Genomic DNA, 24,632 nt, shown 5'->3' on the forward strand with positions numbered 1-24,632 from the left:
CAGGTCCAGCAAGGACATTTATTTGACATAATACACATTACATGCTCACTCATACACTGTCTCTCACCATTTCTCACTCTTACAGACATATACACACTCATATATGCTTTCATATATTGATGCGCTGCAGGCAAATCATCAGACTGTCCAACCCATAGAGAATTGATTACACTGCTAATTTGGTGACATAGTGTAGCATTCTGGACTAATGCTACACTATAAGCATTTTGGTGATTAACAGAAAGCATTATAACTAATCTATATGATTTATCTCCGGCTGTAAACCTTGAACTTGAACAAAAACAGGATACATATTTTGAAACTAAACATTCGTGATTTCATCTACAGGTTTGAGACACAAAATCTTTGGAATTCATTCTTTGCAGCAAATTATTTCCTGACATATTACAAAAATGCGATGACTTGCTCTGAAATTAAAAACAGAGAATTTTCAACACTACTCACCCTGTTCAGAGAAGAAAATGAAAAATTATCAGATGATCTCTATGCATCAGCATTTGCATTTTTGTCTGGTGGGATAAACCGCAGGCAGCCACTGAGATATCTGAAATATTCATGATCCTCATTCCCCCTCTGTGTTTTCTTTTGAAACGACTGCCATTACATTTTGTAATCCTCAGTATTAATTTTAAACAAGCTTTTATCTAGAACTGACAGACAGAGGCTGTACATCATGTATATGTCAAAGTGGTCATCCTAAGAATGTTTTCTGAACAAGTTCAACTGGATGCTTAAAAGTTTTTACTGCTTTCATCTGATTTAGTATCATTGAGGAATTTGATATAATGATTAACAGCAATCAACATCTCAAAAGTTTCCACGCTGATAGTTTTATTGGCGGAGATGGTGACTTGAATCTGGGACTCTCACTTGATTTATTTACAAAAATTTGACTTGAAACTTCACTTGGACTTTTTGGATGCCCACAAAAACCTGTAGACATAAAAAGTTTTACAAGGAAAAATATTTTCGGATTTACAGAAAGAAAGAAAAAAAAATCTTACATTTTACCATATGCCATTCATCTTTTTGCAAGTGAACTGTTATTTAAAAAATAAAAATAAAAGTACATGATAGTAAAGATTAAAATATCTACTGATTTAAGTAAAATGTCACACCAGGGGTGGGCGATATATCGGTAGACACGATTAACCGGTAGGAATTTGACAACCACTATCGTGGTTACATGCTCAGGTGGTGGCGATGACTTGTGGTCACGAAATTTTTTAAGCATTGTGGTTTAATCAGCAGCAAAAGAGAAATCATTTCGCTATATGCGCACACCAGTGATGCGCTGGTTGGATTTTTTTCAACCCACGGGTCCCGCTTTTATGAAATTATTTGGCCCACCCCAGCCCGCCCCGCAAATAAAGTAATATTTCTTTACCCACCCCGCGGTGTCCGCGGGTTATGAGACGACCCGTGCGTCGGGAACATGATGCAAGTAACGTTGCTACATAGACCTTTGTATTGTAACCTTATCAAATAACCTAATAAAATATGAAAATATATATTGCAAATATTTAATATTGGCTATAGGGAATTGCACGCAACATACATGGATTTTTTAAAATCTTGTTTTTAATGACCCACCCCAACCCACCTAAAAAATAAAGTGGCAATTTCTTTACCTGCCCCAACCCGTGGGGTCCATGGATTATGAGACGACTCGCACATCACTGCCGCGTACTGTCTGAGAGACACATGAACACAGTGCTCATACAGCACGTGCTCATACAGTTATTTTTGTCACTTTATAGGCCTTGAATGGTTATATACACACACTTGTATGTGTCAAAATGCCCATCTTTGCAAGTATCCATGTAAACACAGTAATTTAGGCCTTGAAAGCAGTTGAGAAAGAAAACACATGTGTGACATTATAGTGGATCCGGACAGCTCTTAAAGTGACAGCAGTCTAATATTCCAGCTGTCTGTCACTTATGTTAATCAAACAACAAAAGAGAACAAATATTTTGTAACTTTGACAAGAAGAAACATATCTTTAACTTACACAGTGAAGAATATGTACTTGTAGTATTTTATACATCTGATTTAATCGCAATTTTGACGCACACAGATATGCTTTACAGTCATAAATGCATTCAGGATGAATTTGAAACATATTTCCAAAAGAAAACCAATTAGAGCTTTATCAAAAAGTTGTAACTTCTCTAGAAAAGTCATAAGTCAAAATAATCACTATAGTAAAAGTGTAACAAAATTTCTAGCCAATTAAAAGCTAGAAATTAGAGAAAAATTAAAGTTGCCTATAGTATCCACTACCAGTCTAAAGTTATTCAACAGTAAGCTTGTTAGCGTTTTTTAAAGAAGTCTCTTCTGTTTACCAAGCCTGCATTTATTTGATAATAAAGTACAGCAAAACAGTAAATTTTTGAAATATTTTTACTAGCCTATTTAAAATAACTGTTTTCTATTTGAATATATTTCAAAATGTAAGTTATTGAGATTTCAAAGCTGAACTTTTAGCATCATTAATCCAGTCACACGATCCTTCAGAAATAATTCTAATATTCTGATTTGCTGCTCAAAAACTAGTATTATGATAATGCTGAAAACAGTGGAGTATAATTTTTCAGGTTTCTTTGATGAATAGAAAGTTCAGAAGAACACATTTTTTGCTCATAGTTTTCAAAATAAATTAGTTTTTTTTATGCCAGTAAATCTGACTAAATTAAACTGAATTCGAAACTATTTATTAATTTATTTATTTATTTACTTCTGAAGTAAATGTAAGTGGTGCAAAACACAATAATGCTTGCATGTTCTGTGTGGTTGCTAGGCAGCTGCTAATGTGTTCTGAGTATTGATATGGAATTTATTGTTAATTGTTAATTAATTTATTATTAATGGGTGAAAAATCATGTACAGTAAGTCCAGCTGCTTAAGCACAAACACTCCATAGCACAAAATGTGTGGGACAAGTTCAAATACTCTCCTTGTACCACCAAGGATGTTGTTTCAGGAAGCTGCCGCACATTTATGAAGTTGGAACAGATTGTTTTAGTTGAGCTAATATAAGCAGCAGAGCCCAATGTGATGCACCTGTTTAAAGCTCTTGCTGACTGTATCAGATATCAGGCCAAGCACCTGCTTTCCTTGTGTTGTTGGTGTGTTAAACAAAACATTTTCTTTATATTATTTGCAAGAAACATGCACTTCAAGCTAACCATGCTAATGGAAGGACTACATGCATAGCATAGCTCCAATGTCTGTGTGATTTCAGGGCATTGGAAGCTTTCCACTACAAGACTGGAGTGAATGAGACAATCAGATAAACGTCTCTATAGCACAGGAAGAAAGCTCGCTCTCTATAAGCCACCTGTGAGATTGAACCAGCGCTATCTGACACATTCGGCTACACGTGTTTGCACAGAGATGGACAGATATGAACTGCTGGTACTAAGAGAACTGCTTTCAGGAGTCCAGGGGCCACACAGTGAACATACAGTGGCAACGTGTCTAAATAGAACACAGACCTGACATGCTTTAATCTCTGTTTGATTGATTCTTGAATTGCTGATTTTAAATATGGTCTGGTATGACTGATTGAAATGGAAAATTTTGTAAAATTAACATTTTCCACAATGGATATATTTGGGAATATTTTATTTTTGCTTCGATAAATTAAATTACTAGATTAAAATGACCAATCATGATTAATGTATTTAAATAAATTAAACTATTACATATATATATATATATATATATATATATATATATATATATATATATATATATATATATATATATATATATATAGTAGCCACCTTTTGCTTTGATTACTGCTTTGCACACTCTTGGCATTCTCTTATATATATATACTGTACAGACCAAATGTTTGGACACACCTTCTCATTCAAAGAGTTTTCTTTATTTTCATGACTATGAAAATTGTAGAGTTACACTGAAGGCATCAAGGGCTATTTGACCAAGAAGGAGAGTGATGGGGTGCTGCGCCAGATGACCTGGCCTCCACAGTCACCGGACCTGAACCCAATCGAGATGGTTTAGGGGTGAGCTGGACCGCAGACAGAAGGCAAAAGGGCCAACAAGTGCTAAGCATCTCTCGGGGAACTCCTTCAAGACTGTTGGAAGACCATTTCAGGTGACTACCTCTTGAAGCTCATCAAGAGAATGCCAAGAGTGTGCAAAGCAGTAATCAAAGCAAAAGGTGGCTACTTTGAAGAACCTAGAATATGACATATTTTCAGTTGTTTCACACTTTTTTGTTATGCATATAATTCCACATGTGTTAATTCATAGTTTTGATGCCTTCAGTGTGAATCTACAATTTTCATAGTCATGAACATATTTCAGCCAAATAACACTCTCAGAAATGTCTGTTTTGTTTTCTTTAAGTGTAAAACTTAAGAAACTAAAAATAAAACTTAAAATAAAAGCTATACAGACATTAAAAAAAATAATGCTTGTGCAAAGCGAACCTCATACATCATTTCCCTGGAACTTCTTAGTTTACAACAGTGAGCGTAAAATAGATTAAATTGATTATTAAGTTTTAAATATGGTTATTTTTCTTACAAAAATGCATCGATTCATTACAGAAGGACTTTGTTCACCCCCCGGAGCTGTGTGAGACACTTTTTATTAAGGATGGGCACTTTTTATTTAACTTATTTTGGACTGAAGCACTGCAACACCCGCTGAGTGCCATTAAACAACTTGAAAGATCAAAGACAATTTTGAATATATCTCTGAATGGATTTGTCTGAAAAAAGAAAGTCATATTCACCTAGGATGACTTGAAGGTGAGTTATTAAATGGCTAATTTTCATTTTTGGGTGAAGTAACCCTACAAGGATGGTGTCAATATAGCCACATCAGTCTGAGACAGATCCAGACCCTGAGAATATGGAGCAAGAGGATTGAGCAGAACCTTTGCATGTATGGATATTGCAAGATGTATTAGAGTGGTGTCCTTTGGGGGGGGGGGGGGGGGGGGGTGGGGGGGGTTGTGTGCTTGCACGTGCCTCGAATAAAGACTTACAACAGCTACAATTATACATTATCGGCATGAGTGCCTCAAAAAAGGACTTACAATGACTTAACTGTATATGCACTATTATACTTTATCCACACAAATTGATAGGTCAAAGAGCAAACAAACAGCCACCTACAAAAAGCAGCGCTGCTTATTTCCCCATTAATCCACTCCTCAGACAAGTGCGTGCCAGCCTTTTCAGACAGAAGAAGGTTTTTTGCGTCCCTACAAGCGACAAGCTTCCATTCATAACAAACAGCCATGTATATCGTCTCTCCACTGCTGGCTGTTCCAGTTTAACGGGAGAGAGGACTCGGAGCAAGAGGGGTTATTAGGATCGTGACTGGCCTCTGACGAGCTGTTACCATCTTCAGCTAGAGATGACTTTTCTTCATTTTCTTGCGTTTTCACAGTGGGCGCGGCGGGAGGTCTAACAGTGCTATTAACGTCATCACTACACAATTTCTTAATAAAACCAAAATTAATTAAACTGCCTTGTTTTCTTTTTGCCATGGATATGATGCTGTAACTGCAGAATGAATTAAAGACTTTGCACGCGATAAATGGCCTCAACGTTTATTTTTTTTCTACGAATCTATGATGTACTAACATATGTGGAATTTGCAGCGCAGCGCCCCCACACCTTGATGCTCATTACAAGAATTGCATGTATAGCAATCTTTATTGAAGTAAATTAGGTTTTAATCGGCGTCATACATGAATGAATAATATTTTTCAATGTCCTATTGCCGGCATCGTGATCCCCCATACCCCCCTGAAAATTTGCTGCTTACAAGTACCATTTTCGAAAAGAAAATTATGTGTATACGGAACCCGAACCCTAAAGGGAATAGATATATGATGTAACATATGGGAGGATATATATATGTCAGTAATTTTTCTCACAGTTATATCATTGGGTAATTATACTATAGGTCTATATAAATTGAGGGCATCAGGCAGCCACTATCATTGCCTGACATTGAAAATGCTTCTGAGAGAACGATCACTTTTTAGTTTCACTTTTGTTTTCGAGATTTGAATCGCACATACTCTGTTTATATGGAGTAGCAGTATTTACCACACAGATGAACAGATTAGATGGTTTATCAGTGGTGTTCAGAATCTACAAAGCATTTGCCATCGTCATCACGTCCTCACCACACATTTTTTAAGTGAAAAGCATGATAGGACCCCTTTAAACTATATTTACAATTACATTTTAACTCTGAAAGAATTAAATTTTATTAACTCAAAGTATTTACAATACTTATAGTGGTGTTTGATTTACATCAAACTAACCCCTAGTAAACAGAAGAACAAATGAAGAGTATAAAAAAGGCTAAGGTTTGAGTATAATGAATGACTTTCATCAGCAACAAATAAAAGATCCTTGTCGTCTGATTTGAAGTGTGCTGTAGATTTTAAGCTTCTCCCTCTATGCTTGACAATACAACATCATCTCTACAGACCTCTTTATTCTCTTTCTGCTTTAAATTGGGACAGTAGACATCATTCTTTCTCAGTGTATCCCTGCAGCAAGATTGCAGGCTGTCCCACTTTTAGGTTTCAAACACACAGAGATGCATGCACACACATACATACATACATACACACACACACACACACACACACACACACACACACACACACACATACACTATTGCACAATCACCGGTGGGACTGGATGTCTGGCCTGGTGCCCTGAGAACTGGAGCTTATACTGTGTGTCTGCCAATCTGAGCCCAACAAGCTTTTTTTGGGGGAGACATGTGTATTTCATTTCATTCTCACAGACCATCAATGTCCTGCGAAAAGGCCAATGTAAACCTCAGTCTCTAAGGAGTCTTCTGAAAAACGCCTTTTTCACTTTGCTCTTTTTAAAAGATCAAGATTAACAATTCCCACATTCTCAAAGCAAAAAAACGAAGAATATTGTATAGTCGTGGCCAAAAGTTTTGAGAATTACATAAATATTGGAAATTGGAAAAGTTGCTGCTTAAGTTTTTATAATAGCAATTTGCATATACTCCAGAATGTGATCAGATGAATTGCATAGTCCTTCTTTGCCATGAAAATTTACTTAATCCCAAAAAAACCTTTCCACTGCATTTCATTGCTGTCATTAAAGGACCTGCTGAGATCATTTCAGTAATCATCTTGTTAACTCAGGTGAGAATGTTGACGAGCACAAGGCTGGAGATCATTATGTCAGGCTGATTGGGTTAGAATGGCAGACTTGACATGTTAAAAGGTGGGTGATGCTTGAAATCATTTTTCTTCCATTGTTAACCATGGTGACCTGCAAAGAAACGCGTGCAGCCATCATTGCGTTGCACAAAAATGGCTTCACAGGCAAGGATATTGTGGCTACTAAGATTGCACCTAAATCAACAATTTATAGGATCATCAAGAACTTCAAGGAAAGAGGTTCAATTCTTGTAAAGAAGGCTTCAGGGCGTCCAAGAAAGTCCAGCAAGCGCCAGGATCGTCTCCTAAAGAGGATTCAGCTGCGGGATCGAAGTGCCACCAGTGCAGAGCTTGCTCAGGAATGGCAGCAGGCAGGTGTGAGTGCATCTGCACGCACAGTGAGGCCAAGACTTTTGGAAGATGGCCTGGTGTCAAGAAGGGCAGCAAAGAAAACACTTCTCTCCAAAAAAAAACATCAGAGACAGACTGATCATCTGCAGAATGTATAGTGAATGGACTGCTGAGGACTGGGGCAGAGTCATATTCTCCGATGAAGCCCCTTTCCGATTGTTTGTGGCATCTAGAAAAAGGCTTGTCCGGAGAAGAAAAGGTGAGCGCTACCATCAGTCCTGTGTCATGCCAACAGTAAAGCATCCTGACACCATTCATGTGTGGGGTTGCTTCTCATCCAAGGGAGTGGGCTCACTCACAATTCTGCCCAAAAACACAGCCATGAATAAAGAATGGTACCAAAACACCCTCCAACAGCAACTTCTTCCAACAATCCAACAACAGTTTGGTGAAGAACAATGCATTTTCCAGCACGATGGAGCACCATGCCATAAGGCAAAAGTCATAACTAAGTGGCTCGAGGACCAGAATGTTGAAATTTTAAGTCCATGGCCTGGAAACTCTCCAGATCTTAATCCCATTGAGAACTTGTGGTCAATCCTCAAGAGGCGGGTGGACAAACAAAAACCCACTAATTCTGACAAACTCCAAGAAGTGATTATGAAAGAATGGGTTGCTATCAGTCAGGATTTGGCCCAGAAGTTGATTGAGAGCATGCCAAGTTTGAATTGCAGAGGTCCTGAAAAAGAAGGGCCAACACTGCAAATACTGACTCTTTGCATAAATGTCATGTAATTGAAACGTATGAAGTGCTTGTAATTATATTTCAGTACATCACAGAAACAACTGAAACAAAGATCTAAAAGCAGTTCAGCAGCAAACTTTTTGAAAACGAATATTTATGTAATTCTCAAAACTTTTGGCCACGACTGTACACAATAATTTTTTTTTATACTGATGAGTGATTTGTATTGCCGTTAATGTACATTTTCTCTATATCTTCCTTTTGATTGAAGTTTACATTTTTTTATATAGGTGCGGTTTAGCAGTGGGAAGTCAGGAATGAGATATATTCCATTGTGACTGTACCAGACAGATAAAGAGCTCAATGAGACCTCAGGAGCTGATTAAAGCCGATACAGCTCCAGGACTGATAGCTTCTTTCCAGCTTCTGTATCGTTAGCCACTCCTCTGAATGCCATGTGTGCATCACAGTCAGAATTAAGGAATTAGATTGCATATTGAGATTTGCACTAAATAGAAACTGCTGCTTTTGAGTAGGTTTAAATATTTCTTCTAACTAGGGGCACTTTTATGATTTTTTTTAAACAAACTGATTTTCGTTGTCATACTAACCCCCACTCCAACAAACTATCATAATTTAATTTGGCTATACTTTTCTAATTTGTTTTATGTATTAATTTTATTGTTCGTTTTTCAATCACTTTCCAACATTAAATTGAAAACATTATTACTTATTTTATACTATGAGAATCTAAAATTAGAGTGATACAAACATATCATTTATAATTTCAATACAAATACATATCACTTGAATACAAATTATGACTGTGTCTCCGAAAGGGTTGTTATCTATAACTAAAACTAAAACCATAAAAAAACTAAACAAAAGTCAATTTTTTTTTTCATTTTCATTTAGGTATGTTGACGTACTAAAATAACTACAACCAAAAATGAAAACTTCACAAAAACTAAAACTAAATAACTAAATATATAAATATAGACAGTCTTTTTTTTCTTAAAAATATAAACAAACTTTTATCAAAAGTTGGTGTCTTCTTTACAAAAGTGTAAATGACGGTTGTAAGAGACTCCATTTCCTAAAAGTTCACAAGCACAAAAGTGCCCATATCTGAAGAAACAGCCCATTATGAATGATCAATGCTGTGTTAAACTATTTCGTGTCAAAGAGTACTGCTCAGTTCATCTTCGACAAGTTTTTTTTTTTTTCAGTAAATCTCAAATGCCAGCAAAGTATTTAGTTTTCCCTCACAAGCATCTGTCCTTTGAATCATCCAGCACATTACACATGTGATGTTAGCTCGGCCCGCTGCGGCACCTCCGTCTGCTTTATGGAGACAACTGCCTCGATCATCAGGAAGAAATTAGCTGAAGCACTAAGCTGCACCATCTTATTGGCTGACGAGCCCGTTCGCTCCATTTGAGGTCAGCCCAGACATTCCAGTGGATAATCTTTTCCATCCCTCCACTCTCTTGTCTTTCTCCCTCTCAAACTTGGTCTGTTTTCCTCAAAGAGCAGCTACAGCACAAGGCTGGCTTTGTGTAGTCTCCTCACTAGCGGTTTCTTGCTCAGTCCGTGTGTTTTAAGTGGACTGTATGGAGCTGAAATACATTTCGGCCTTCTTTCCCAGCCCCCCCTGCATCTTCCAGTAAAGATGATTTCTACAGCAAGCATGACGCCTTCGAATTAGGGCCATCACCACATCACAAATTTCTGGAGAGTAGCTGAGCTATGTTTGCTTCTGGAGCTTCGCCCACTTTTCCCAGCATCCCGTTCTTTGTTCTGCTCGCTCTCTCTGAACTTGCAACAAAAGGCTGTAATTATGGCAGGCACAAACCAGAGCAAAAGAGCCATATTATAGCATTCTCTCACACTTCAAATACAGCCGCTCGCTAGAAGCTACAGGAACCTGGTTAGATTTATGACAGCTGTGGAAATGACAGCTGCTGTGAACTTCTGGGATGCTCGTTTTTATGCAACCCACACATTTCATGCATTTTGAACCACAATATTTACACAAGTCCTCATGTTAAATGCTTAAGATACACAATCTCGCCTAAACATGTCATTGAGCTATCAACTAGCTTTAGTGTGCTACATATTAACTGGTAACACTTTACAATAAGGTTCCATTTGTTAACATTAGTGAACTACTATTGGTCACATGAACACTGGAAAATTGCTTATTAATCTTAATGTTAATTTTAAAGACAAAATTCAGGTTTTTAATGTTGTTTTTGTGCTTAAAGACAAAACGTGCAAATTTATCAGTCATCAACATTTCTGAGAATTTACAGTCTAAAAATGCAGTCTAAAATATGTAATCTTCTGTCAACTTGTGGTGTGGGGCTATTAATATAATTTAATTCATTTAATATCATTTGTGTAACATAACATTAACAACACATTAGCTGTTTAATATCAGAATCATAATTTTACATTTACATTTACATTTAATCATTTAGCAGACGCTTTTATCCAAAGCGACTTCCAAATGAGAACAATAGAAGCAGTCAGGTCAACAAGAGAACAATAGCAGTATACAAGTGCCATGACAAGTCTCAGTTAGTCTAGAATAGAACGCCTAGCCAGGTGGGTTTTTTTTGTTTTTGTTTTTAAAGAAAAAAAGACAAGAAAAGGAAAAGTGCTAGTATTAGTTGGTTAAGTGCTATCGAAAAAGATGAGTCTTTAGATGTTTCTTGAAAATGAGTAAAGACTCAGCTGTACGAATTGAGATTGGGAGGTAATTCCACCAACTGGACACAGTCCAGGAAAAGGTCCGTGAGAGTGATTTTGAACTTCTTTGGGATTGCACCACAAGGCGTCGTTCACTTGCAGAGCGCAAACTTCTGGAGGGCACATAAGATTTAACCAGTGAGTTTAGGTATGTTGGTGCCGTGCCAGTGGTCGTGCCAGTACAGGCAAGCATCAGTACCTTGAATTTGATGCGAGCGGCTACTGGTAGCCAGTGGAACCTGATGAGGAGAGGAGTAACGTGAGTTTTTTTGGCTCATTGAAGACAACCCTTACTGCTGCATTCTGGATCAATTGCAGAGGCTTGACAGTACATGCAGGAAGGCCCACCAGGAGAGCGTTACAATAGTCCAGTCTGGAGAGAACAAGAGCTTGGTCAAGAAGTTGGGTGGCTTGCTCTGATAGGAAGGGTCTAATCTTCCTACTGTTGTATAAGGCAAACCTGCAGGACCGGGTCGTTGTAGCAATGTGGTCTGTGAAGCTTAACTGATGATCCATCACAACTCCTAGGTTTCTGGCTGTCCTCGAAAGAGTAATGGTTGACGAACCCAGCTGTATAGAGAAGTTGTGATGAAGCAATGGGTTAGCTGGAATCACCAGGAGTTCTGTCTTCGTAAGGTTAAGCTGAAGGTGATGGTCATTCATCCAGCTAGAAATGTCACTCAGACAGGCTGAAATGCGAGCAGCTACCGTCGGGTCATCTGGTTGGAATGAGAAGTAGAGTTGGGTGTCATCAGCGTAGCAGTGATAAGAAAAGCCATGCTTCTGAATGATAGATCCTAATGACATCATGTAGATGGAGAAGAGAAGTGGTCCAAGTACTGAGCCTTGAGGAACCCCAGTAGCAAGGTGTTGTGACTTTCAAACATCACCCCTCCAAGACACACTAAAGGATCTGTGTGAGGTAGGACTTAACCCACAGGAGTGCGGTTCCAGAGATGCCCATCTTTCTGAGGGTGGACAGGAGAATCTGGTGATTAACGGTGTCAAAAGCAGCAGACAGGTCCAGTAAGATGAGTACTGAGGATTTTGAAGCTGCTCTTGCTAGTCGCAGGGCTTCAGTAACAGAGAGCAGAGCAGTCTCAGTTGAATGGCCACTTTTAAAGCCAGATTGGTTGCTGTCCAGGAGGTTGTTCTGTACAAGGAACATAGAAAGCTGGTTGAACACAGCTCGCTCAAGTGTCTTTGCAATGAATGGAAGAAGGGATACCAGTCTGTAGTTTTCAAGAAGCGCTGGATTTAGAGATGGTTTCTTGAGCAGTGGGCTTACCCGAGCCTGCTTGAATGCTGAGGGAAATGTTCCAGAGTGAAGAGAGGAGTTGATAACGTGAGTAAGCGAAGGTATGGCTGAAGAAGAGATCGCTTGAAGGAGGTGAGTGGGGATCGGATCAAGTGGACAAGTAGTAGGATGATTGGACAGGAGAAGTTTGGAAACGTCCATCACTGAGAGTGGGGAGAAGGAGGAGAAAGAGTGTGCTTCGGTCATTGTGAAGTTGTCCTCAGTCTGCGGTGTGGAGAATTGGTCACTGATGGTTCTTGTCTTATTTGTGAAGAAAACTGCAAAGTCGTCCGCTGTAAGAGTCGATGGAGGAGGTGGTGGAGGCGGATTAAGAAGAGAAGAGAAAGTCTTGAAGAGTGTCCGAGCGTCACAACAGCTGTTAATTTTGTTGTGGTAGTAGGATGTTTTAGCCGTGAATACATTTGCAGAGAAGGAAGAGAGGAGAGACTGATACACACTGAGGTCGGTAGAGTTTCTTGATTTCTGCCATTTCCTATCTGCAGCCCTGAGTTTAGAGCGATGTTCACGGAGAACCTCGGACAGCCAGGGGGCAGATGGGGCGGTGCGTGCTGGTCTAGACAACAGTGGGCAAAAGTTGTCCAAGCAAGATGTTAAAGTGGAGCAAAGATTGTCCGTAGCGCTGTTCATGTCCAGAGCTGAAAACTGAGAGAGTGGAGGAAGCGAGGATGATACCACAGGATATAGGCGAGATGGAGAGAGTGAGCGTAGGTTCCGTCGAGAGGTGACCTGCGTTGGAGTGTGAGCCGCTTCAGGAGTAAGTGCTAGGTTAGCAGTAATGAGGAAGTGATCTGAGGTGTGCAGTGGAGCAACTGAAGAGTTGTCCACAGAGCAACTGCGTGTGTAGATGAGGTCCAGTTGGTTGCCTGATTTGTGAGTCGCTGTAGTAGACACTTGCTTGAAATCAAATGAGGTGAGCAGAGTTTTGAAGTCAGCAGCCTGGGGTTTATCTAGGTGGATGTTGAAGTCACCAAGCAGTACCAGAGGAGTACCATCTTCAGGAAGTTTGATAGCAGCACATCCAACTCCTCCAAGAAGTTTCCCAATTGACCTGGGGGACGATAGATGACCAAAAAGTGGATTTTAACAGGGTGGGTTTCAGTAATGGCAAGTGATTCAAATGAACCATTACCTGTAGGTGAAGGCTGAAGATCAAATTTCCATTCTTTTGATATAAGGAGACCAGTACCTCCACCCCCTCCCAGTGGTACGAGGAGTGTGGGAGCAAGTGAAATAAGTGGAGAGGGCTGCAGGGGTGGCAGTGTCTTCAGGTTTGATCCAAGTCTCATTCAGTGCCATAATGAATAGTGAAAGCTATGCAAGTAGTCCAAGCTGATGTGATTGAGTAGAAGCAGGGAATAATTTGCATATTCAAAATTAGTAACTGCAGGACTTTTAACATTTACTACCATATTAACAAAATCAAAAGTTGCTTCTGTTACTAATTATTTAATGGACCTGAACTGACATGAACTGACAATGGTAAGTTATATTTTTATTAACTAATGCTAACAAGGAATAAAATAAATAGTGTAACAAATTTAATATTTATTGTTAGGTAATGTTAACGTTAACTAATGGGAATATATATATATATATATATATATATATATATATATATACAGTACAGACCAAGAGTTTTCTTTATTTTCATGACCAAGAAAATTGTAGAGTCACACTGAAGGCATCAAGGGCTATTTGACCAAGAAGGAGAGTGATGGGGTGCTGTGCCAGATGACCTGGCCTCCACAGTCACCGGATCTGAACCCAATCGAGATGGTTTAGGGGTGAGCTGGACCGCAGACAGAAGGCAAAAGGGCCAACAAGTGCTAAGCATCTCTCTGGGAACTCTTTCAAGACTGTTGGAAGACCATTTCAGGTGAATACCTCTTGAAGCTCATCAAGAGAATGCCAAGAGTGTGCAAAGCAGTAATCAAAGCAAAAGGTGGCTACTTTGAAGAACCTAGAATATGACATAGTTTCAGTTGTTTCACACTTTTTTGTTATGTATATAATTCCAAATATAATACCACATGTGTTAATTCATAGTTTTGATTCCTTCAGTGTGAATCTACAATTTTCATAGTCATGAAAATAAAGGAAACTCTTTGAATGAGAAGGTGTGTCAAAACTTTTGGTCTGTACTGTATATATATATATATATATATATATATATATATATATATATATACAGTTTATATATATATATATAATGTTATCTTTATATATTATCCCTGAAAGTGACAAATGATTTTGAAAAATCAACAAACCGTGGATAACCAAACTTGCTGAAAACCAACTAAAAACACAAAGACCTACAGCATGTGAATACATCATGTTGAAACATCACATGCTGGAATAAGACTGGTGAAACGTGTCCATTAACGCAGGGGCCGGGGGAGATGCTCTCTATTTGGCTTTGTTGTAACATGTTTGAACCAGAAACTATTTCTCAACCAGAAACTGTATCTTGAGTTCAGTTTGGGAATGACAGGACAAGACATCCTGCACTTGGAATGAAGACTGATTTTGCCCTACAGCGTTGAATCGCTGACGTTACGCGTGAATGATCCAGAGCTGTAGGGCAAAATCAGTTCAATGCCACTGTGCTAACAGAAACCAGATGGCTTACCTCTGAATTAAAATAGCTATCAAAAGTCTTTGTGGCAAGCGCAGGTGCTCTGATGTGTTTGTGGATGTGAATGTGTGTTTTATACCTGTGGATATCCTGCGCTGTTGTAGCGGGTATGTACCCGTGAAGCCAGAGCAACCATTGGGCGAACTGCCAGCGTCGCCCGGCCAGCTCCGCAAACATGGCGGCGCTGCTGAGCAAGGGTTTTTCAGGAGCCCTGTGTGTGTGACACAAGAGAAGTGGGTGAAAGTCACTCACTTCCACTACAATCAGGTTAGGATTTCACACCAATATGAGAAAGGACACACTACACTCAAAACAGTTATGGATGGATCTCAGTCTTCATGAGCTTACATGACAGTAAAAAAGAAAATATAAGTTCTCTTTCAAAGCCCAGGAGAAGTAATAAAGTTTTGAGTTGTGTCTCATGTACACTAAAATGTGATTTCCTTTGAAACCATTTTCACAGAAAACTATCATAAAGTTCACAAATAATCACAATGCAACAATGTGCCAGTAACACTTTGAATTAATTGTGAAAATTTGAAGTAGAAAGTTTAAAGTTTAGATATCAACGAACGTCTCAGATATTTCTCCTAAGAAAATAAGAAACATTTTTGGAAGAAACTAATGAGAAATGTATTCGTTCACACTGACTGTTATTTGTAGTCTTGATTAATCTGGCAAATCTGCACAGAGTTTATGACATTGATTATTATTGAGATCTCTTATGAAACTAGACACATGTGAGATTAAAAGAGAGTCTGATTTCCATTTGCTCTGCATTTAATCTTGTTGTTATCTAGGGTAAAACGAATTGCATAATGAAGAGATCTCATATGGGGTTTTTCTTTCCTGAGGGAGTGTCTTGAGTATGGAAAGTCTATTTTCCCCTCAGAGAAAATGGACTGTCATGGGAAGAACAAATATCTCTCAAGCGTCATTTTAAATATCTTTAAGTTGTGTTTCAAAGATGATTGAAACAAATGAATTAAACAGCATAAGGGTAAGCAAATGATGACAGAGTTATAATTTTTGGGTGAACTATCCCTTTAAGGCAGAACTGTACTTGTACTTACTTGAAACATCTGCAATTAACGTGTGTCCTTTTCTACAAGTTTCAAATTACAGTTTTCAACATTTCAACAATTGTGAAGTTTCATGTAAAAACCAGAAGTCATCTTTATGAGAAAGACCCATGTGTGAGTGTTTGTGACCGAACGTGTGTGGCCCTTGCTACAGTACAGTACATATCTCTGATTAATATGAAAATAACTTGACCTCAAGATGTTTTATTTGTTCGCTAGTAAAACTGCAAGTGCCTCATTTTCATCCATCTCTGAATATGAACTTTAAGACCACCCAATACTCTCAACTCACTATGACCTTGAGCAACAAAGGACACCTAGACACAGACACACACACGCACGCACACACACACACACACACACACACACACACACGCACAAAGACTAAAGACAAAATCGTCAGGCTCTCTTTATGAGACCCGGGATATTTGCTCCTTTCAAAGCCCTCATTTACGAGACCTTGATGAGAGGCTGTGCCACACAGAGCAAATTCCTTTTTTCAAGGTTTCCATCTCCTCTTTAAGACAATCAAGCTCAAGGTCAAAGATCAATCCTGCAATTCAATTCATCATGAACGTCATAAAAATCTCTCTTTCAAGGGTTCTTGATTAGCTCTTTAGAAAGGGGCTTGATGGATGGACCACAGTATAGGCAGAAGTTGTTGCCTTAGATATGTGATCATTAGACAACCTTCAAGTTCCTTTTAGTGACGTGACATTCAGCCAAGTATGGTGACCCATACTCAGAATTTGTGCTCTGCATTTAACCCATCCGAAGTGCACACACACAGAGCAGTGAACACACACACACACTGTGAACACACACCCGGAGCAGAAGACTTGAAAGCTGCTTAGTAGATTTGAAAGCTGCATTAGAGATACATATAGGTTGAGGGGTTTCAGTTTAACATCTCCTGATCTTCTTTGTGATTGATTAGAATGTTCTGGATACTAAGATGTTTGTGCTAAAGATCAATGGCTGGATTTGAATAATGAAGAGGTTGAGCAGCTGGCTGTCTGGTGCATTCTTAACAACCTGGAGCTGAACACGCTCAAAACAGTGGAGATGATCATGGACCCCCCTGCACTTTCACCAGTCACCATCATGAACAGCACTGTGACTGCAGTGGAGTCATTTAGATTACTGGGAACCACCATCTCTCAGGACCTGAAGTTGGACGATCACATTGACTCCATTGTGAAAAAGGCCCAACAAAGGTTGTACTTCCTTCGCCAGCTGAGGAAGTTAAACCTGCCACAGGAGCTGCTGAAACAGTTCTACTCAGCCGTCATTGAGTCTGTACTGTGTACTTCATTAACTGTCTGGTTTGGGTTAGCAACAAAATCAGACATCAGAAGACTACAGAGAACTGTTCGAACTGCCGAAAGGATTATTGGTGCTCCCCTGCCCACCCTTCAAGAACTGTACACATCAAGAGTGAGGAAAAGGGCTCAGAAAATCACTCTGGATCCCTCACATCCAAGTTACCCCATCTTTGAACTTTTGCCATCTGGCCGGCGCCTCAGAGCTGCAAATACCAGAACAGTCAGGCACAAGAACAGTTTCTTCCCCCAGGCAATCTATCTCATGAACAGTTAAATGTTCCCCACTTATGCTTATGCAATAAAAATGTACAATACCCTTATATTTATTTGTTATCCCTCTATCCTAGTACATCCCTGCATCTTACTCAATCCTATTCCATTATCTTTTACAGAACAATTGTTTATACACTTATTTATTTGGTAATTTTTTTTTTTTTTTGTCTCTGTGTACTGGAAGCTTATGTCACTAAAACAAATTCCTTGTATGCGCAAGCATACTTGACAATAAAGCTCTTTCTGATTCTGATTCTGTGCTATTATATTTTTAAAAAGACTCTAACACTGGGATAAAATGTAGTAATGACAACCTAAGGCGGCTTTTAGTTTGTGCTGTATATCCTGTCAGAATGTGAATAACTTCTTTGGCAATGTGGTTGAAATAGTCAAGATAGTATGCTGGAACAAAAGGTCTGATCCATAACCTTTCATGAGATGCTGCCAGGAAGAGACAGAGATGTTCTATAAATGGAGAGTGAAGCAGTCTGAACTAAGAAGGGCATTTAAAATAGCTGCAGAAAATCAGAAGAGCAGACCCATGAGAAAATGGGTCAATGACAAAATAATGTCCATGAAACACATGTGGCAACTTCTTAGAAATGTTTTTATATTTGTGACTGCGCTCTGGACAGCGTCAAAAGTTACTATTTACAATGTGTTTTTGGATTTGCATATTTATGCTGGATTCACTCTTGAAACAGCAACAGTGATAACCATAGCAATGGACGGATGGGACAAAAATATGTAAGAGCACCCTCTGTGATTTAGACTGATCCAGACAAGATTGAGTTCATGGACCAAAAACATGTCAACTTTACTGCGTTTTATATTAACCAGCAACCAATTAATTTCCAGTAATGGATGATAGAAAGTAAAAAAATGGTATGCGATTTATGACTGGCTTGAATTTAGTGCCACAACTAATCAGTTACTTATTTATTTTTCACATTTCAAGTGATTGGATTAGGCAAAAAAAAAAAAATACTGATTGAAAGGTTAAAAATAAAAGGCCATCAACAGATCAAATGGAAGAATTGCCATTCAAAACAGCAGCAAGAGTCATAGCTAGTCCACAGTTTAGTAAACGTTAGCAACCTCTTTAAGTTATTCCTGATTGTGCTGTATTGACAGACTTGATGTGCAATAAGGTAGGAGATTTGATACTTTTATAAGCTACGCATCTGCTTTTAAGACTCTGACACTCTACACTACACAAATGGAACCTGCAAGAATGGAATCTAATATCACCTGCAAGAGATGGTAGTGTAAAGTAGTAAATCATAGTTCAAGACTGTGATGTAACTAAAGACTACTGGCTTTTAAAGGCAGGGTAGGTAAAAAATGTATAAACAACTTTCTTCCAAATTTGTTTAAACTTTCTAAATATATCAATGCATAATTAAAATGTAAGTACTCTGATAAAAAGAGTATAAAAATCGAGTGACTCTAGACCGTTTAATCTGTATTAAACACAGCTCATTATTTCCATTCGGGACGAAACATAGGATTGGCTTAGGTGACTGTCACTCTCTCGCAACCATGGCAACCACCCTTTTGCCACACATGAGCTGCACACTTGCGCGTGCACGTTTGATTTGAGGAATTCAAGAGGCACGGATCCTAGGAATACCAAAACAATGGCAGAGAAACAGCAAACAAAATTCACAGTACCGGCCTATGCAGTTAGTGAAGGCAAACCAGGCAAAAAAAGGAAGACAGTAACAGTACAAGAAAAGGCAATGAACAAAAAGTATTTGGATAAACAAAGAAATAAAACGCGAGTTAATATCGTTGTGGCTTTCCAGCGATGGCGAGAACTGAGGGAACTCAAGGTGCTGAAAAGTGACTCCTTGATGGCTTTATTTCTGCTGGACAGGTAAATCTTTCTTTTTGTATTTTGATCATACATATTTTTTTGTTTATTTTTTCATGAAGCATGTGTCATTAGCACACGTAGCTGCGTAATATAGCTAAAATAACATTACTTAGCGAGCCGTAGTAGAGACGATAAATAATCTATAGGAGCCCAGAAGGGAGGGGGTGGAGTGAATGGAAATAATGAGCTGTCTTTAAAATAGTCGTGAGAGGTCTACAGACACTCGATTTTTATACTTTCTTTTTCAGAGTACTTGCATTTTAATTATGTATTGATATATAAATAAAGTTTTTTATACATTTTTTACCTACCCTGCCTTTAACATAAGGGACGAGTACTTCAATATGCACTTGACACATGATTTCATGGAAAGTATTATTGGAAGTCTGGAAATATGGTTTTTAAACATATCAAATTCAGAGTTATTGGTCATAAGAAATTTCCTGAAAATGTGATCACTCAAATCCAATTATGAGAGAGGAAATGGAAAAAGCGGGAGAGAAAGTGTAAGCAATGGCAAAAAACATCCAGCTTATTGAAATCTACTCCAATATTTCATCAGCCAATTTTTGTTTTTTGTATTTCCTATGGAAGGAACAGCATGGAGTGTTTATGGTCATCGGAGCATCCCGTCCATTAATCTTTCTTTAGATACACCAATCTGCTTTTCAACAGCAATGGTTGAATGAAATTCTGTGGAAAAATACTAGGGAGGGGCTTTTACAATTGACTTAATCAATACAGAACAACAAATTCAGTCTTGAACATCTGATTGCTCGCACTTAAAATAACCAGCATACACATGTGTAAATACACGCACACAAGGTTTTCTAGATATACGATGGGTTGGCTACAGGATGCCATCCTGGGTTTTTTACGGTCTGTCTGCTTCGCTAGTGATGTGTAAAATATGAGGTCAATATATCCCTGGTGTATGACACATGGGGGCCTGCAAGTTGAGTTCATTTGGAAAGTATGTTAGCTATACCAAGAATAAATTTTAGAAAATATTTGGCTTACTTGCAATCATAACATTAATTATGTAGTGGGGAAGAATTATTTATGGCAATTTTGAATACTGGAAATGTCCAGATGATTGAAAGAGAGAAACACTTAAGGTTTTTGAAACCACGGATTGGAAATAATCGGATGAGTTCCTCAGAAGATGTTATAATTATTATTTACATGAAATAGAGGTGCCTTTTATATAGACCATCAGAGCAAATCTGACAGGGAGAATGAAGGAAAGTTAGTGTGGCGGTGAAGCTGTTCGACTCTGCAAGTAAATTCATATCAAATTTCTCTCTAAATCTCCAAAGGAAATTTAAATTCTCAGAGATTGATTTTTCAACGCTCAGGAGACTTTTTGGCATATGAAAACATATGAAAACTGACACTATTTAAGTGACACAAGCCCTGTTTATTCTATAGCAAATGGCTGTTTGACATGAAAGCAGGAAAATGTTGTGCATTAGTTAGTGTGCATTTATGCGTGTTCTCTTCTCAGAAGCCGATTAGAGCTGTGTCTCCAGCAGGTAAAATGCCCCCCCCCCTTCCAGGCACACACATACACACAGACGCATCACTCTGACATCCTGTTCCTCGTCTCCTCATTGTTCTCTTATGACTTCCTGCTGTACCAAATCACACACTCACCAATGTAAACAACTCTGAGAGAAAATAACAGTGAGCAGAAAAAAAAGTGTAAAAAGAAGACAGCAAATGCTTCATGTTCTGTCTTGCAAATCACTCAGAAAGCGCTAACAGGAAAAAAAATACAGTGAAAAGAATGACAGAATATCATATCATTCCATCAGCATTATGTCATGATACTGTATCACGTTACAAAACAATTAAATCAGACGGGTCTGATGGCTTGGAAAATCATCTGACCGGATGAGGGTAAAGGGTGAAAGGTTCATTCGTTCCTAAACATTCTTTAAAGTGCAACTCTAGAGCAACTTCACCCTAGAGACATCTAAATCAGTCTGGAAGGAAACGTACAAGCATAAAGGAGCCAAAAGAAATGTATCGCACAATTCAGTCTTATCTTTCACACCCAAGGAAAAAGAAAAACCTATATGCAATCTACAATGATGTCATGCACAAAACATACAAAACAAACCACATACAAGTTGTGTTTTAAAGCAAGTACTGTAGAAGTAGGAAAAAATCATCTCTTATTCTGTGTACAAATACAATAAAAAAACGATGGCATGATTTCATTTGAAAGACACAATGCTGTGGGGACATGACAAGACATATCAACCATGTTAGAAATCACACTTCCCAATCACTCTCTTAAAGCAGATTGTACTGAATGCATAATGTAAAAATGTCTTCAATGACCTACTGGAGAAAAGATGGACAGTTCTCAGTGTCCTTTAGGACATGCTTTAATGAGTTTACTTGGCCAGGCTAATTAATTAGCCAAACCAGAAAGTGTTTGGATTGAATGTGAATTTGGGATGTTCTCAAGGTCTCAAGGTATACCAGAGCTGGAATGCAATCTGGTCAGTTATGCACCTCTAGTTCTCTTCCAGAGAAAGAGTGTCAGCCTTGGGGCGAACACATAGTACATAAAAATTAACATACTTTACACATACACAAGAATGTGTCAAAGCCGTACATAAATTTAAAGTGAAGTGACATATACAGCTGCCATTGTTTAGAATGCATTGGAAGTGTCATTCCATTTCTCATTAAAAACTATTATTAAGTGGATAAAAAAATAACACTGATTTTTTTTTTTTATCCTTAATCATATGAAGGGAAAATATTGTTTTCCTCTTTTAAAATGGTTATTCAACAGCCATTGCACCAATCGCCACATGAGTCATGACTCAATTATGTTATTATGTACAAAATGGAGCTGGCACATTTACACAATCAACATTTAGTGCAATTACTACTAAAGAACAGAAGTGGAAAGAAATAGCACTGCTGTTTAGTGCTGTTGTGATGACTCTGTCTTCTGTGTTCTCTGACAGTGTAAAGATGAATGAAAACGTAGAAAAGCATGTTGCTCCTGGGAATATAAAAATGAGAAAGTAAAAGCAAATCTTGTCCTCACTTTGCTGAAGTTGTAAAATTTATATGACATTTTTCATTTACAATGAAAATATGTCCTTTATAAGTGAGTATTAGGTAAAAATACCATCAAAAAGTTATTACATTTATTTAATTTAGCTTACTGTAGCTACATGTAAATGTACACATATTTTAAACCACTGTTTGTTTAAAAAATACTTACAAATACAGTACATATCAAAATGAAATAACACTGCTATGGCTTCAAAAGACTTTAAATATAATGAAGACGTTTGGACAACTTTTATGATACTTTTCTGGTTTGCTCTTTTTCAAAAGCTCTGGTCTCCATTTAATGTAATTTACAGATTACATTAAGGCCAGTAAAATTTAAAAACAATATTTGCTTGTATCCCCTGCAGGACCTTTTTTTATATATATTCCGGCTCCTGTGGTATGAAATATATCAGGTTTATAATAAAAACTATAGATGCAACCCCACATGAAAACTTTAAGCTTGAAATGGGTCTATATTTGAGGTATTTGTATTGACATGAAGGGAATGTGCCACATACTGAACATTTTGTGTTTGAACACAGCCTTCAACATTCTTTAATTTCAGAAAAAGTGTTATAGCAAACATGTGGTGGCAGATGCTTATTACTGTGACCCTAATAAAGCTAAAGACACATAGCGCAAGTGTGTCTCCTGTCATCATGCACAGAGCATGAAGGGGGACAGAAGCTCATGCTTGCATGGACATAACAATCCACACGCATAAAAATAATCCCAAAATGCCCAGCAGGAACGATCATTTGTGTGACACCTGAGTTGCCATAACTAATCTACTTTTCATTCTTTAAATTTAGCCGTTGGAAAAGCAGTTTTGCTGTAATTTAAAGGGGCCGTTCACCCAAAATGGAAAACTCTGTTAACAGCTGTCATCAACAACTGAGACAAACTTCAGAATCTTAACTTATGTTCCACAGAAGAAAGAAAGTCATAGAGGTTTGAAAACAACATGAGGGTGAGTAAGTGATGAGATAATTTTTTATTTTTGGATGAACTGTCCCTTTAAATTAAAGCAAAAGTGTATTCAAGAACCCTTAAACGCCATAAAGGTCATAAAGTCTCTTTTCTAAAATAAGTAGCAATGATTCTGCTAATTATCCAAAATAAATAAAACAGAATCGCACTGCAGGCGATTCTAAAACAAGCCAGTGACCCAGAGGAAAGGAACTTCCTTTCAAATCGACGTCTTCTCCAGGGTGCAAATTGGATCCATCTGTCCCATAGGGTGTAAGTGCAGCAAATAACACCTGTCTGAGTATCACATGAACAGTAGTTTGGGGGCCCTGTTGCTGTTTAATGGAAATTTTTGGTGAGTATAATTTGCTGCTCTCATGGGAGAAGAAATGCAAGATCCATATCTCCATCAGATCTTATCTGAATTACTGACTGTTCTGCATTCAGCCTGTAACATATCCTTCAAAAGAGCTGGAGTGTGTACAGGACGAGGAGACGCAAATAGCAGTGAAAGGCAAAAAGGGAGGAAAAGATACATTAAGCAGACATAGTAGCTTTTTATAGACAGTATTTACAGTCAGTAGAGTTTTAATTTAATATGTTCTGACTTGCACTTTGTAGAATGTGCTGTCTGGAACAAAACCCATGAACCAGATGAAAGCATTAAACCATATGCACAATGGTAAGATTAAGATAATATAATTGTGGAATATAAAGTGCTGCTTGAAAGTTTGTGAACCCTTTAGAATTTTCTATATATTTCCATATGATTCAAAATGTCCTGAAAGTTGACAAAGAGAACTCAATCAAACAAAATGATAAAAACAATATATATAGTTTGTTTTTTGAGAAAAATAATCCAGTGTTAAAAATCTGTGAGAGGCAAAAGTGTGTGAATCTTTGCTTTCAGTATCTGGTGTCACCACTTTTGCAGCAGTAACTGCAGCTAAACGTTTCTTGTAACTGCTGATCAGTCCTGC

General features: G+C 38.1%; 1 protein-coding gene across 3 annotated transcripts in view; it reads right to left on the bottom strand.

Annotated features, from left to right (window-relative positions):
- Positions 1-24,632, bottom strand: part of LOC132137430 (retinoic acid receptor RXR-alpha-B-like) — a 55,135-nt gene that overhangs the window by 22,960 nt on the left and 7,543 nt on the right. For 2 of the 3 annotated variants that reach the window (XM_059547475.1, XM_059547476.1), the window contains one exon: positions 15,117-15,248. The exons of the other annotated variant lie outside the window; for it this stretch is intronic. In XM_059547475.1, the coding sequence (XP_059403458.1) occupies positions 15,117-15,248 (132 nt within the window). The remainder of the gene's footprint in view (positions 1-15,116; positions 15,249-24,632) is intronic. 3 annotated transcript variants of the gene reach the window in all.

This window comes from Carassius carassius, chromosome 4 (assembly GCF_963082965.1).
Source record: "Carassius carassius chromosome 4, fCarCar2.1, whole genome shotgun sequence".
Lineage (NCBI taxonomy): Eukaryota > Metazoa > Chordata > Actinopteri > Cypriniformes > Cyprinidae > Carassius > Carassius carassius.